The sequence below is a fragment of the Geotrypetes seraphini genome, chromosome 3 (assembly GCF_902459505.1).
Source record: "Geotrypetes seraphini chromosome 3, aGeoSer1.1, whole genome shotgun sequence".
NCBI lineage: Eukaryota > Metazoa > Chordata > Amphibia > Gymnophiona > Dermophiidae > Geotrypetes > Geotrypetes seraphini.
The window spans coordinates 161,781,579-161,795,700 of record NC_047086.1 but is presented as its reverse complement, the minus strand read 5'-3'; the positions used below and the strand labels follow the sequence as shown (position 1 = coordinate 161,795,700).

Here is a 14,122-nt window from a genome sequence, read left to right as displayed (position 1 = left end):
GAGACAACCCACCTTTTCTCCTCAGCCTCTACCTTCGGCCATTGGGCACCTGCTGCCTCTGTGAATTTTAATTTCATCTAACTGCTTGCCTTCGGCTGCTTCAGGGGGTGTGCTCTGGAACAAAAACTGTGATTGCCAATACAGCACGACACAGACAGCTGTGGTGTCTGCAGGAAATGGATCAGAAGGAACAGCTGGATGATTGTCACAGTGGTGGAAACTTGATCAAGGCACAAAAATGTCTTCCACAGAATCTACTGCACAACCAAGGCTTTGCACTGGTACAAAGCCCCACAGCTACACTTTTACACACAGTTCTTCTCCACCTGGTAAAAATTTGTAGAAGTGAAGCTGCTTTTTTCCAGTCATAACGCTCTAGTTCAAGAAAGATTACAGATAACATAAAATGCAGGGGGCTAAAACAGCCATCTCTTCCAAGTTACTGCCATACTTTCCTGGCATCGAGGGGTCTCTGTCTCTACTAGTCTGGAGTATCTGACTGGACAGTACCTAGGATCTGACTGGAATTTATTTTATTTAATTAATTATTATTTTTATTTTAAATTAATTAATTTAAATTTGTTAATCTTTATAATTTATAATTACTAGTATTTTTATTTTTAATGTAATCTTTGGTTTCATCCTCATTGAATGCTTGTTAGGCTATATGTATTTTATCTCTATCTTTCCTATCTTCAATGGAGTTCCTTTCTTAATTGTTGCATTGTAAACCGCTTAGGTCAGTGATATGCCAGCACGGTATATCAAATCTTAATAAACATAATCTAATATCTGTGAGTTGCACAAACCTAAACAGGCTCTAGGCAACTAGAAAAGGAAAAGGGTAGATAGGTCAGAGGGGAAGTAAGGGAGAAAGGAGGAGGAGACCTAAGCAAAAGAACTGGGCCCTCTTGAATTCAGACACAGTCTCTGTTTCCACCATCTCTTCCGGGAGACTGTTCCACGCATCTACCACCCTTTCCATAAAAAAGTATTTCCTCAGATTACTCCGGAGCCTATCACCTCTTAACTTCATCCTATGCAACTCTATGCAAATGCATTACAAGGAGCTCATTAGTATTTAGATCTTTCATGAGGCAAAATTTTCCAACAGGTCTGGGGGACCTGCCAATAGTTATTGTGCATGTGTCATGTAAGTGTATGTCCCATGATTAAGCGCAGGACACATGCACAATAGCTGCACCCATTTTTTTGTAGCTTTTATTAAAGAAAAAACTCCCAAGCTGCTTCTCCCCTGCCCGTGATCATCTGAGCTGGCAGGGGAGAAGAGCTGCAATCGTCCAATTATTGCTCTTCTGTTCTTCCCTGCCTGCTCAACTGATTGTAGCTCTGGTGCCAACTCAGCTGATCGCAGGCAGGAGAAAAGAGTTTGGGTTTTTTGTTTGTTTGTTTTCAGCGGACTTGACAGGAGGGGGAAGAGCTGTGCCTACCAATTTGCCCTTCTGAGCAGGCACCAGGCACAGTTCCTCCTCCTTTTACTGGTGCTACTCAACACAAATACCATGCATATAATTTGCATGCTATTGTGCTGAGCATCACCTGATGAATAAAAATTGCTCCTAACACGGTATTTATTATCATGTTGTCGGAGCTTTGTGCATTCTGCTGTCAGTGTTTCTATTCACCCAAACCTCAAACTCTCTAAATCACAGAACACACTTTTTCTGGAGAGGGAAGGGATCCTTTCTTTTGGACACAGCACTGGCCTCCACAGTATCATTCATAACTGATCTTTCCTCACAGCTTCTACATCAGATAAAACCAATAGGAGGAAATTTTTTTTCACACAGAGAATAGTTAAGCTCTGGAACGCGTTGCCAGAGGATGTGGTAAGAGCGGATAGCGTAGCTGGTTTTAAGAAAGGTTTGGACAAGTTCCTGGAGGAAAAGTCCATGGTCTGTTATTGAGAAAGACATGGGGAAGCCACTGCTTATCCTGTATTCGTAGCATGGAATATTGCTACACCTTGGGTTTTGGCCAGGTACTGGTGACCTGGATTGGTCACCGTGAGAATGGGCTACTGGGCTTGATGGACCATTGGTCTGACCCAGTAAGGCTATTCTTATGTTCTTATGTAAAATGAGGATTTACCTATTCATAAAATTGCTCTGATTTAGGTCTTGTTCAGTAGGTCTAAAAAACTCTGCAATATTGTCCAGAAGTCGACTGAATCCTTTGTTTACGCATGTATTCAAAACTGTGCTGAAATCTGGACTGTAGAGAGACAAAAAACAGGGCAATAACTATAAAATCAAGTAATAAAAATCTTCAAACCAGGCAAAAGCAGGAATTTAAAAGCAGACAAGTCTTGCAAAACCAACCACAGTGATGTGACTTGTAATCAATTACAAAACTAACCCAAAAAAACATAATATCTTTATTATTTATTTATGTTGAGACATATATTTTCCCCTCATCCACTTTCCTAGTGCTTCTGACCTGGATTAGCCACTGTTAGAAACTGGAAACTGGGCTAGAATGACCCATGATCTGACCCAGTTTGGCTATTCTTATGTTCTTGTTCTTATTCTTATGCTCTTATGTAAACATTCAAAGACAGACATTTTGGTTCAAATAAAGTCTTAACTATTCAAAAGGATCTTTTAAAAACAAAAGAATGCTGGGTAATAGTGTGTTCTATTTTTAATAAATTTGCATACAGGATGGCAGCACATGATGAATTACAGCACATCTGTGATGCAGGTATAGTACTATTCTAAATCCAACACTGCTTTACCAATCTCAGCTACTGAATTTAACTGGGTAAGTGGGTACTGAGCTTGAAGCAAATCTAAGTCTACATATTTTCAGCCATGATGAATGGGCAAAACACTACATATCAGACTTTTATACAGGTATACCATATTACTCATTTGCACTACTTACTCCCTTATGCTCCTAGTTATTCTCCATGCTCTCAATCAGAAACCCCAATTGTCACTTCTATCCCTCAAGTACAGCTTGAGCCTACTAGATGTACAACATTTTTTCTTACCCTTCCCTCTTTCAGTATCTCTTTAGAAGGAATCTTCATTCAAGAACTTTAAAATGAACTTTAAAAATATACTTCTTTACCCTGACATTTGATACCACCTGCATTATGGTTGTCCTGGGCTGTAGCAGGTGTTCTCTGAGGACAGCAGGAATATATTCTCACATATGGGTGATGTCATACACAGAACCCAGTATGGACACTACCACGTGCATTGTCTTTAAGGTAGTGCATGTACCATGTGTGCACCAGTGCCTTCCGACTTGACATCAGCTCATGAGACCTGCAGTTTAGTAAAAAACCTAAGAAGCCAACTGAAGGAGGTAGGTGGGTTGTACCTGATATCCTTGGAGAACACCTGAAACAGGAAAGTATCTTTTCTCCGAGGACAAGTAGTATAATATTCTCAAATGTGGGACCTCCAAGCTGCCAGGATCATGTCTCTGTAAGAGGTTAAATATTTAGGAGCCTGGTGAAACCCTAGTGGTTTGTAGGGAAAGTTGGAGCTCAGAAAGTTAAATGATTTTGCAAAACTGCTTGCCCAAACCAACTTTCTCTTCTGGAGTTTTGTTCTAGAGTAGTGAGAGGTGAATGTATGAATTAAGGACCAAGCAGCTGCTTTGCAGATGTCCTCAATAGATGCACTATCAAATTCCAAGCTTCCAACCTTTAGAATATTCTTTCTATGTTACTCCTTTAAATCCTTAACTGATGTTGCTACTTCTGTTTTAGCCATAGACCTCAGAAACACCCCTCCTCCGTCCCATAAAGGTTATGATCTCATAACGGGGAGATTTATGCGTAACCTCCTCATCGGTCAAGGCTTAAATTTTTAATGGCTAATTCTCAATAATTTTATATTTATTTTGAACACTTTTTATACTTTAAAACGACTAATGAAGTTTATGTACTTATCTTCAAAAGTGTTACTGTACATAGGCTGGTGGACCCGACATGTTTCGCTGCCGCTTCGTCGGGGATCCACTCTTGCCGTTAACCACCATCCCGCATAGACTCTTAGGATACAAGCTTCTATGCGGGATGGTGGTTAACGGCAAGAGTGGATCCCTGACGAAGCGGCAGCGATACATGTTGGGTCCACCAGCCTATGTACAGCAACACTTTTGAAGATAAGTACATAAACTTCATTAGTCGTTTTAAAGTATAAAAAGTGTTCAAAATAAATATAAAATTATTGAGCATCAGCCATTAAAAATTTAAGCCTTGACCGATGAGGAGGTTACGCATGAATCTCCCCGTTATGAGATAACCTTTATGGGACGGAGGAGGGGTGTTTCTGAGGTCTATGGCTAAAACAGAAGTAGTAACATCAGTTAAGGATTTAAAGGAGTAACATAGAAAGAATATTCTAAAGGTTGGAAGCTTGGAATTTGATATTGGATTTATGCTATATGGTGACAATTCCAGGAATAAGACTTTAAACAGTGCCTTATAAGGTTGTTGAACTCAATAGATGCACAGCAGAAATGAGGTACCGAAGCAGCTATGGCCTGGACATTGTGAACTATATCACAGCCCTGCAGTGTTAGCCCAGCCTGAGTAAATGCGAAGTCAGATACACTCTGCTAGCCAAGTGGAGATGATTTTCTTGGTAACTGGAACTCCAAGTCTTTTAGGGTAGAAAGCCACAAAGAACTAAGATCTTATATGAGGTTTGGTCCAGTCCAGGTAATATGCAAATGCATGTTTGCCGTCCAAAGTGTGAAGAGTTGCTTCATCTGGATGGGAACATGGCGTTGGAAAGAAAACAAGCAGACTAACAGGTGGAATTCTGAAACGACTTTGGGTGAGTTCAAAAGACTACTCTGTCATGGTGGAATCTTGTATAGGAAGAATCTGATACAAATGCTTGAAGTTCACTCACATGACATATAGATGTGAGAACTATGAGGAAAATTACTTTTCAAGTGAGAAGTTTGAAAGAGCAAGTGACTCAAAGAGCAGAGAGTACCATGTTAAGATCCCATATAACAGGTGGAGGCTTGATAGATGGTTTGGTATGGTAAAGTCCTTTCATGAACCTGCATACCAAGGGATGAACAGATAGAGGTTTCTTGTCCAAGGGAGTATGAAACGCACTGATAGCATCGAGATGTACTTGAACTGAGTTAGTCTTTAAGCCACAATGGGAAAGGTGGAGAAAGTAGTCTAGCATGGATGGGAGTAGACATGTGACAAGTTCAAGAGAATATAGCATACACCAGGCAGAAAACCTGATTCATTTAAAATGATAACAGCACTGAGTAGAAGGATTCCTGGATACTTCAATAACAGCAGAGACTGCAAATGAAAGGGTGAAGGCATTTGCATGGTCAGTGAAAGATACAGAGCTGCAAGTGCTAATGACTGAGGGTTGAAATGAAGGAAAGATCTCTTGCTCTGTGTTAGCAACATGGGGAATGGGTGCAAGTGATATGGCTGCTGGGTTGAGAGTTGTAGAAAAAGTGAGAACCAAGGTTGATGAGGCCAATGAGGTGCTATGAGAATCATCCTGCCCCTATCTTAGCAAAGTTTGAGTAGAGTCCTCCCGATAAGAAGGATTGGTGGAAATGCATAGAGGAATCTGTTTGTCTAATGGAGGAGGAAGGCATCTGACTCTAAGCGAATGGAGCAGAAGAGTGCAAGTTTGTAGTTGTGGGGGGAAGCAAAGAGATCTATGTCTGGAGTTCCCCATTTGTAGAAAATCTGATATAGGATGTTCATGCTGAAAGACCATTCATGGGGTTGAAGAAGTCTGCTCAATCTGTCCGCCAACACGTTCTGCTTCCCCGCCAGGTAAACTGCTCTGAGGAAAATGCTGTAAGTAATCACCCAATTCCAAATCTGAATTGCTTCCATGCATAAAGGGTGACATCCTGTGCCACCTTGTTTGTTCAGGTAGAACATGGTGACTTGATTGTCAGTTTGCATGAGTACTACCTGTTGGAGGAGACACTGTTGGAATGTCTTGAGAGAACTGCCAATTGCTCAGAGTTTGAAAAGATTGATATGGAAAATTTGTTTGTGATGAGACTATAGTCCTTGAGTGTGGAGGCTGTCCAGATGAGCTCTACACCCTAACATTGAAGGTTCTGTGGTTAGGACTTTGTGGTGTTGAGCAGGCTGAAAGGGAAATCCTCAAGTAAGGTTGTGATGAATCATCCACCACTGGAGGGAGTGGTGGAGGTCTGAGGATGTTTGGATTGGAGCAGACAGATGTCCCATGGCTTGAGACCACTGGGTCGACAGGGTCCACTGTGGGATTCTGAAGTGAAGACATGCAAATGGGGTGACGTGTACTGTGGTGCCATTTGTCCCAGAAGGTATAGCATGGCATGAAATGCATGAAAGGATAGAGACTGTGTAGTACAAGTGAATCAGACTTTTGACTCTGCTGTGGTAGAAAAGCTCATTCCTGAGTAGTATCTAATAAAGCTCCTATGAACTCGAGGATCTGAGAAGGGTGGTGTGACTTCTGATAGTTGATGGCAAACCCAGCAGCTCCAGTAGACAAACTGTGGAGTTGATGGAATGCTGAGCTAGTAGCAATGATGAAGCCTTGATCAACCAGTCTAAATAGGAAAAACACAGGGCTGAGGCCAATCAGAAGGGTAGGACCTTATATTGAAAGTGTTGAGATCCCATTCGAAAGTGGAGATACTTTCTGTGAGCAGGTAGGTTTCCTTGAGATCTAGATAGCAAAGCCAGTCTTTCCTTTTCCAAGACATGCAGAGAGACATGTTCCTAGAGAGACCATGCAGAACTTCACTTTCATCAAGTATCTGCTGAGGTCTCAGAATTCTAGAACTGGTTGAAGGCCTCTTGTGTCTTTTGATATAAAAAAATACTTGGAGCAGAGCCCTTAGCTCCTCTCCTACAGAGGTACAGGTTCTATTGTGTTTAGCTGGAGAAGGATGGTCTTCTAGAGGCAGGTGAAGAGAGATTCTCTTGGTGGGTGGTATTGATGTTTTCTGAGCAAGCAAAGGGCATTTCCATGAGAGATGACCCAAAGTACCCACTAGTCTAATGTGATTAGAGTTCATCACTGGTGAACATAGATTAGTCTGCCTCCTATGGGAAGGTTGTGAAGAATAATTAGGGAAGTACTGGTAATGCTCTCTAGTAAGGAGTCAAAAGGACGACTGCCGTTTGGACTGGGACTGAGACTGAGGTTGTGATTTCTGCAGTTTCTGTTGCCTTGAGTGAGGAAGAAGGTTGGCTGTAGCAACTTTTAGTGTTGTAATATGAACATCTGGAAGAAGCAGAATATCTTCTGGATGATAATTAAGAGGTGTGTAGTGTAGACAAAGATGTTATAGTATATGTGTGTTTTTAAAAATTTTATCTGCAGGCAGCTTCTTCTGTTTTTTTCTCCAAACAGGTCATCCCCTTTGTAAGGTATGTTGGACAGGCATTCTTGAACTGAAATTTCCAGTTCCGAAACTCGAAGCCAGGCCAACCTGTGCATTGCGATGGCCACTGCAGATATTCTGGATGAAACATTGAAAGCATCAAAAGCTGCTCTAGCCATGAACTTTCTAATAGTGAACAAGTTTTAGATAATCGTTGAAATTTCTTTAAATTATCCTGAAGAAGGAACTCTTCAAAGTGTTTTAGGAAAGATTTAAAATACAAGAACATAAAACAGGTAGATCATAAATCCTGTTTAAGTAGCATAGATGACTAGAATACGCACTTGCCAAAAGAGTCTAACATTCTGGCTTCTCTGCCTGAAGTAATGGAAGTGTAGGTACTTGAGCTATGTGTGCACTTGAGGGCAGACTCAACTACAAGTGAATAGTGAAGTCAAGTTCTGTCAAATCCAGGACATATCAGTGTTTTCTACATTGTGTCTATTTTTCTAGGAGCTACTTGGACTGATAAGGGAGTCTCCCAGTTTTTAAATAAAGTATCCTTCATGATTTGTGTAAAGGTACCTTAATGCACTCTTTTGGTGGTGTTTCAAAGTCAAGGAATTCAAAAAGTTCTGAAAAAGGTTCCTCCTCCGTTTCCATTTTTATGGGCAAAGCCTTCCCCACCTGCCTTATGAAGCCTGTAAGAGACACTCAGGTGGAGCTGTGCATTGTTGAGAAGGAAGTGAAGGATCTGAAGGTATACCACAGGAGTCTTCTGCAGAGTATTCTGGTAACTCCTCACCTGAGTTGAAGATGTCTGAGTCAGACTGCTCAAAATACTCCCTCGTAGAATAAGGGAGTGTGTGTCAAGAAGAGCGCAAACTATGTGTTGAGGCGATACAGGAGATAAATCTTCCTTCGAAGACGAGGTATGTGTTGAGTGGGCCTTTGCTGACTCTGATGCTCGTCCTTGATCGATGCTTTGATGTATCCTTGGGTTGGGCTGAGACAGGCATGGAAGCCTGTAAAAGTCAGAATCTGCAGTAGCCCCGAAAGCTCGTGTGAGCATAGCCCTTATCTCCTCTTGAAGAGACAGTGCCAGTACAAAAAGAGACAGAATGGAGGAAGAGCTAGCACGGAACACACTCCCCATTCATACCCCCCCCAATCAAGGAAGTAAAAAGAACAAAACTACACGACGGCCTCCTAGCCACTCAAGCCGCAAGGCTAGACAACCAGATCTCCAACCTTCTGATGACCACCCCAGACTATAGGACGTTCAGAAAAGAAATAAAAACCACACTTTTCAAGAAATTCCTGAAGCAATAACATCACGACCTCTTAGTAACTCTAAAACCGACATCTGATCTACCCATTACTGCACTAACAACAACAAAAGAACCTCCACTATGACCAACTATTAATTCTCTTACAAACCACCTCACCCTCAACAACCCGTTAATGTTTATAAAATCTACAAATTACCTCTCTAGCTAATCATTGTAACTCTGTATTTTTAAATTAACCTTTTGTAATCCGCCTTGAACCGCAAGGTAATGGCGGAATAGAAATCCCTAATGTAATGTAATGTAATGTAACATTAAGAAAGGGGATAAATCTTTTTTCAGCTATATTAGTAATAGGAAAAAAAACAAAGATGGGATTGAACGCCTGAAGCAAGCAGACGGTAACTTTGCAGAATCAGATTCTGCCAAGGCAGAACTGCTAAACGATTACTTCTGCTCAGTCTTCACGTGTGAAGCACCGGGAGATGGTCCACAGATTCAGACGGGAGATAACCAGAAAGACCCGTTTCAAGACTTCGAATTCACGCCCAGTAGCGTCTACAACGAACTATCGAGACTCAAAGTAAACAAAGCCATGGGGCCGGACGACCTACACCCCAGGGTGCTCAGGGAGTTAAGTGAAGTCCTAGCGGTACCATTATCTGTGCTTTTCAACCTTTCCTTACGCACAGGAAAAGTCCCCTTGGACTGGAAAACCGCCAACGTAATCCCACTCCACAAAAAAGGCTGCAAAACAGAGACAGCAAACTACAGGCCAGCGAGTCTCACGTCTATAGTGTGTAAGCTCATGGAAACTCTGATCAAACAGAATCTCGACATAATCCTTGATGAAGGAAACCTACTTGATCCCCACCAACACGGGTTTACCAAGGGTAGATCCTGCCAGTCCAATCTTATTAGCTTTTTTGACTGGGTTACTAGACAACTGGATGCCGGAGAGTCACTGGACGTGGTATATTTGGACTTCAGCAAAGCATTTGATAGCGTCCCACACCGAAGGTTATTGAACAAGCTGAAATCGACAGGATTGGGGGACACTCTAACTACATGGGTTGGAGACTGGCTAAGTGGTAGACTACAGAGGGTGGTGGTGAACGGTACCCCATCAGAAGCGTCGGACGTGCTCAGTGGAGTGCCGCAGGGCTCGGTCTTGGGCCCGATTCTATTCAACTTATTCATAAGTGATATGATGCATGGACTTAGAGGAAAGGTATCACTGTTCGCCGACGACGCCAAAATCTGCAACATAGTAGGCAAAAGCTTGTTACCTGATAATATGACACAGGACCTACTGCTGCTGGAAAGATGGTCAACGACTTGGCAGCTGGGCTTCAATGCTAAAAAATGCAAGGTAATGCACCTGGGCAAGAGAAATCCGCGCAGAACTTATGCACTAAATGATGAGACCTTAGCTGCGACCACGGCAGAGCGTGATCTAGGGGTGATCATTAGTGACGACTTGAAAGCTACCAATCAGGTGGAGAAGGCTTCCTCCAAGGCAAGACAAATGATGGGTTGTATCCGTAGAGGTTTTGTCAGCAGGAGACCTGAAGTCATCATGCCGTTATACAGATCCATGGTGCGGCCTCACTTGGAGTACTGTGTCCAATTCTGGAGACCACATTACCGTAAGGACATGTTGAGGATCGAGTCAATTCAGCGAATGGCCACCAGGATGGTCTTGGGACTCAAGGATCTGACATACGAAGAAAGACTAAAAGAATTGCAGCTGTATTCACTTGAGGAACGAAGAGAGAGGGGAGACATGATTGAAACGTTCAAGTACATCACGGGTCGCATCGAGTCGGAAGATGATATCTTCTGTCTCGTGGGACCCTCGACCACCAGAGGGCACCCGCTGAAAGTCAGGGGAGGGAAGTTTCATAGCGACTCCAGAAAGTACTTCTTCACCGAAAGATCATTGGAACAGACTCCCACTGCAGGTGATTGAGGCAAGCAACGTGACGGATTTTAAGAGAAAATGGGATGCTCACTTGGGATCTTTAAGGGAGTAAATTCAGGGGGGCGGGTACTTGGAATGGGCAGACTCGATGGACTATGGCCCTTTTCTGCCACCATTTTCTATGTTTCTATGTTTCTAGAATGGAAGCAGCCTGCTGTACCAGTTGATACAGGGAGACCTCAAACTGAAGGTATGCCTCTGCAGAGACACCTGGATGGATGGAAAACGATCAGAAGGGCATTGACGTTTACTATGCACTAGTGCTGCCTGATTAAGGAAAAAAAAAAAACTTTGATTCGATTCAGCCTATTGAATTGGTTTCTCAATTCGATTTTCCTGCCCAATTGGGTGTTTTGTTTTGTTTTTTTCAAACATCCTAGTGGGTTTATTTTACAGCCTCTTCACCCCCTTTGCCTTCTCCTAACCACACTGGTGCTGTGGTGTAAACAAAATAAACAAAAATACTTTTTCTCTCTGTTAAATCCTAGCTCACGTTTGCGGTCTAACACCAGCTCTGGCAGGATACACATTTCAAATCTGACATACTGTAATCACAAAACAGAAAATAAAATTAGTTTTTCTACCTTTTGTTGTCTGGTCATTATTCAAATTTTGTAAATTTTGTTGGTCGCAGGCGCTGGTTGTCTTCTGATAACTTACTTGCCAGGGTCTCCTTCTTTCTTCTTTCTCCCTGCTAACCATCCATCTTCCATCTCTGTCCTCCCCTTCCATTTCTCTTCCCTCCCCAGGAGGTCTGGCATCTTTCCTTTTTTTCATCTCCCTCCACAGATCCACTTTTCTTAACTACCCTTTCATCCAGCATCTCTCCTTCCTTCCCCACCACCCCAGGGTCCACCATCTCTCCCTTTCTTTTCCCAACTACCTTCCTATCCAGTAGCTCTATTCCCCCCTCCACACCATCCCTTGTGTCCAACTTCTCTCCCTTTCTGTTCCTTCCCTCCCTAAATCCCATTGTCCATCATCTCTATCCCTCTTCTCTATTTTCAGACCCATTTCTTCTTCCCCAAAGTCTGGCATATGCACATCTCTTTGAACCACCCCTTCCCTCTCTCCGTGTATTTCTATCCCTTGAAGGTCTGTCCCCCCTGAAGGCCTGCACCCCACCCCTAAAGGCCTGTGCCACCATCCCTGAAGGCCTGTCTCCCCCCCCTTAAAGGTCTGCATCCCACCCCTGAAGGCTTGCCTGTCCTCTCTTTGAAGATCTATCTCCCCTGTGAAGGCCTGCCTCCCCCCCTTGAAGGCTTGTCCCCCCTAAAGGCCTCTCCCCCCCTTGAAGGCTTGTCCCCCCTAAAGGCCTTTCTCCCCTTGAAGACCTGTCCCCCTCTTGGAAGGCCTGCCTCCCCCCCGTGAAGGCTTGTCCCCCCTTGAAGACCTATCCCACCCCTGAAGGACTGCCTGTTCCCCCTTTGAAGGCCTGCCTCCCCCCTTGAAGGCTTGTTCCCCCCTTGAAGACCTGCCTCCCCCCAAAAGCCTTTCCCCCCCTTGAAGACCTGTCCCCCCTTTGAAGGCCTGCCTCCCCCCTTGAAGGCTTGTCCCCCTCCTTGAAGACCTGCCTCCCCCCTTGAAGGCCTATCCCACTCCTGAAGGCCTGCCTGTCCCCCTCTTGAAGACCTGTCTACCCCCCTTTGAAGGCTTGCCTGCCTGTCCCATCCCAAAGGACTGCTCACTCCCCCGGGCGTCCGGCTTCCACCCCCCTGGCCTCCTCGCACCGTTTACCTTGCAGGAACATCCTGCAAACAAGATTGCGATGTTAGCAATCTTAGTACCGCTTCGGAGCTGGTTCCTCCGTAGCGGTCCTGCCCCTCCTCTGACGTCAGGGGTGGGACCGCGACGGAGGAAACAGCTCCGAAGTGGTACTAAGATCGCTAACACCGCAATCTTGTTTGCAGGCTGTTCCAACTGGAAGGTAAACAGTGCGGGGAGGCCAGGGGGGGAAGCGGAAGGCCAAGGGGGTGGAAGCCGGACGCCAGGGGGGGGAAGCCGACATCAGCACTTCCCGACTGACCCTCCCCCCTGGCTTTCTAAAGCAGGTGCGGCAGCTGCCGCTCCTGCTTTAGGGGGCGAGGGTCAGACGAATCGGGAAGCCGTTTTTTTTTTTGTTTTGAACCGATTCGAATCGATTCACCCAAAGTGAATTGGTGAACCGATTCGAATCGTGAATCGGGCAGCACTACTATGCACTGATGAAGCTGATGCTTGGGAGGATGCAGTGGTTTGCCCATATAGAGAAGAATGTTTGTGCTTCTTAGCATTCTTACATGCAATGTCCTTTGATATCCAGTGCTGCAAGGAGTCCGAAGCGGTGTTTGTTTGTTTACTCATTTATATCCCACCCTTACCCAGGACGGGTTACAAACTTACATACAAAATAATAACATCATAAAATATGTACATCAGCAGCAGCAATAAATACTCCCACAATTCAATGCAAAAGATGCATCAGCACTAATGTTGATGCTAGGGTCATAGGAGGTTGAATGTCAGGTTCCAAATTCCCAGCCATGCTCAACATTGATGACAGAGTATAAAAAAGCTTTTCAAATTGTAGTTTGCAGGCTTTAAATGATCTCTTTTTGTGTACGGAGACAGAGTACACCAGTAATGTCTCGATGTTCAGGATCAAGGCACTAATTATGCAGATCAAAGTCCGAAATGGTCTCATTACATCAACAGCATTTCTTACTGATTTTGACCTGGAGAAAAAAATGGCCAATGCAAAGTCAAAGGCTCAATGACCCAGAGAGCTCGAATGAAAAAAAAATCTGAAAATAAGTGATGCTCCCAGGAAGAAAAAAGGGCTCGAAGTAGCCTGAAGGCCCAAAACAAAAAAGTTGACCAAATTAAGCCAAAGTCGGTAGAAATACAGGAAAATTGTAAAAACAAAAAAGTATGACTAAAAGAAATAAAAATGGGAAAGGCACCCAAAAAAATGAAGTTTGAAGCACTGAAGAGAACACTGAAGGCACAGCTTTTCAGCTCCATGGAAAAATATGAACTACAGGTTCCATGAGCCGACATTAGGGGGGGAAGGTACCAGGCATGCACACGATATAGGCACCTCCTTAAAAATTTAAAGTGATAGTGTTTGGTCTAAATACCTATATGGACAGGCTACATACATGCCCCTCAGTTCTTAAATATATCCCTCAGTTCTTAATTCTATCTCAGAGGATATCAAAGAATTCCAACACAAAAGTGTAGTTAATATTCAAGGCCTTGAGAAGTGTTTCTGCATCCTCTGAATAATGGGACGTCAGAAAGGCTTCTCGAATGCAGGTGATTAGCCATTTTATTGGGATAATGACATCTTAATTAATTCATTATTAAACATACTTAGTTGGCACATCTTCCAATTACAATCCATTTACAAATTGCATGCTTCAACATTATTCTATTGGTTCTATTCAAGTCACATGATTTCTGATTAATTTTACTTCATTAGTACTTTTCCTTAGCAACAATG

General features: G+C 43.4%; 1 protein-coding gene across 4 annotated transcripts in view; it reads right to left on the bottom strand.

The window, feature by feature from the left end:
• Positions 1-14,122, bottom strand: part of PEX3 (peroxisomal biogenesis factor 3) — a 132,818-nt gene that overhangs the window by 6,925 nt on the left and 111,771 nt on the right. For all 4 annotated transcript variants that reach the window (XR_004538814.1, XM_033938215.1, XM_033938214.1 and 1 more), the window contains exon 10: positions 2,113-2,235. Coding sequence is in view for 3 of the 4 variants with exons in the window: in XM_033938215.1 (XP_033794106.1) it covers positions 2,113-2,235 (123 nt within the window). In the remaining variant the exon portion in view is untranslated. The remainder of the gene's footprint in view (positions 1-2,112; positions 2,236-14,122) is intronic.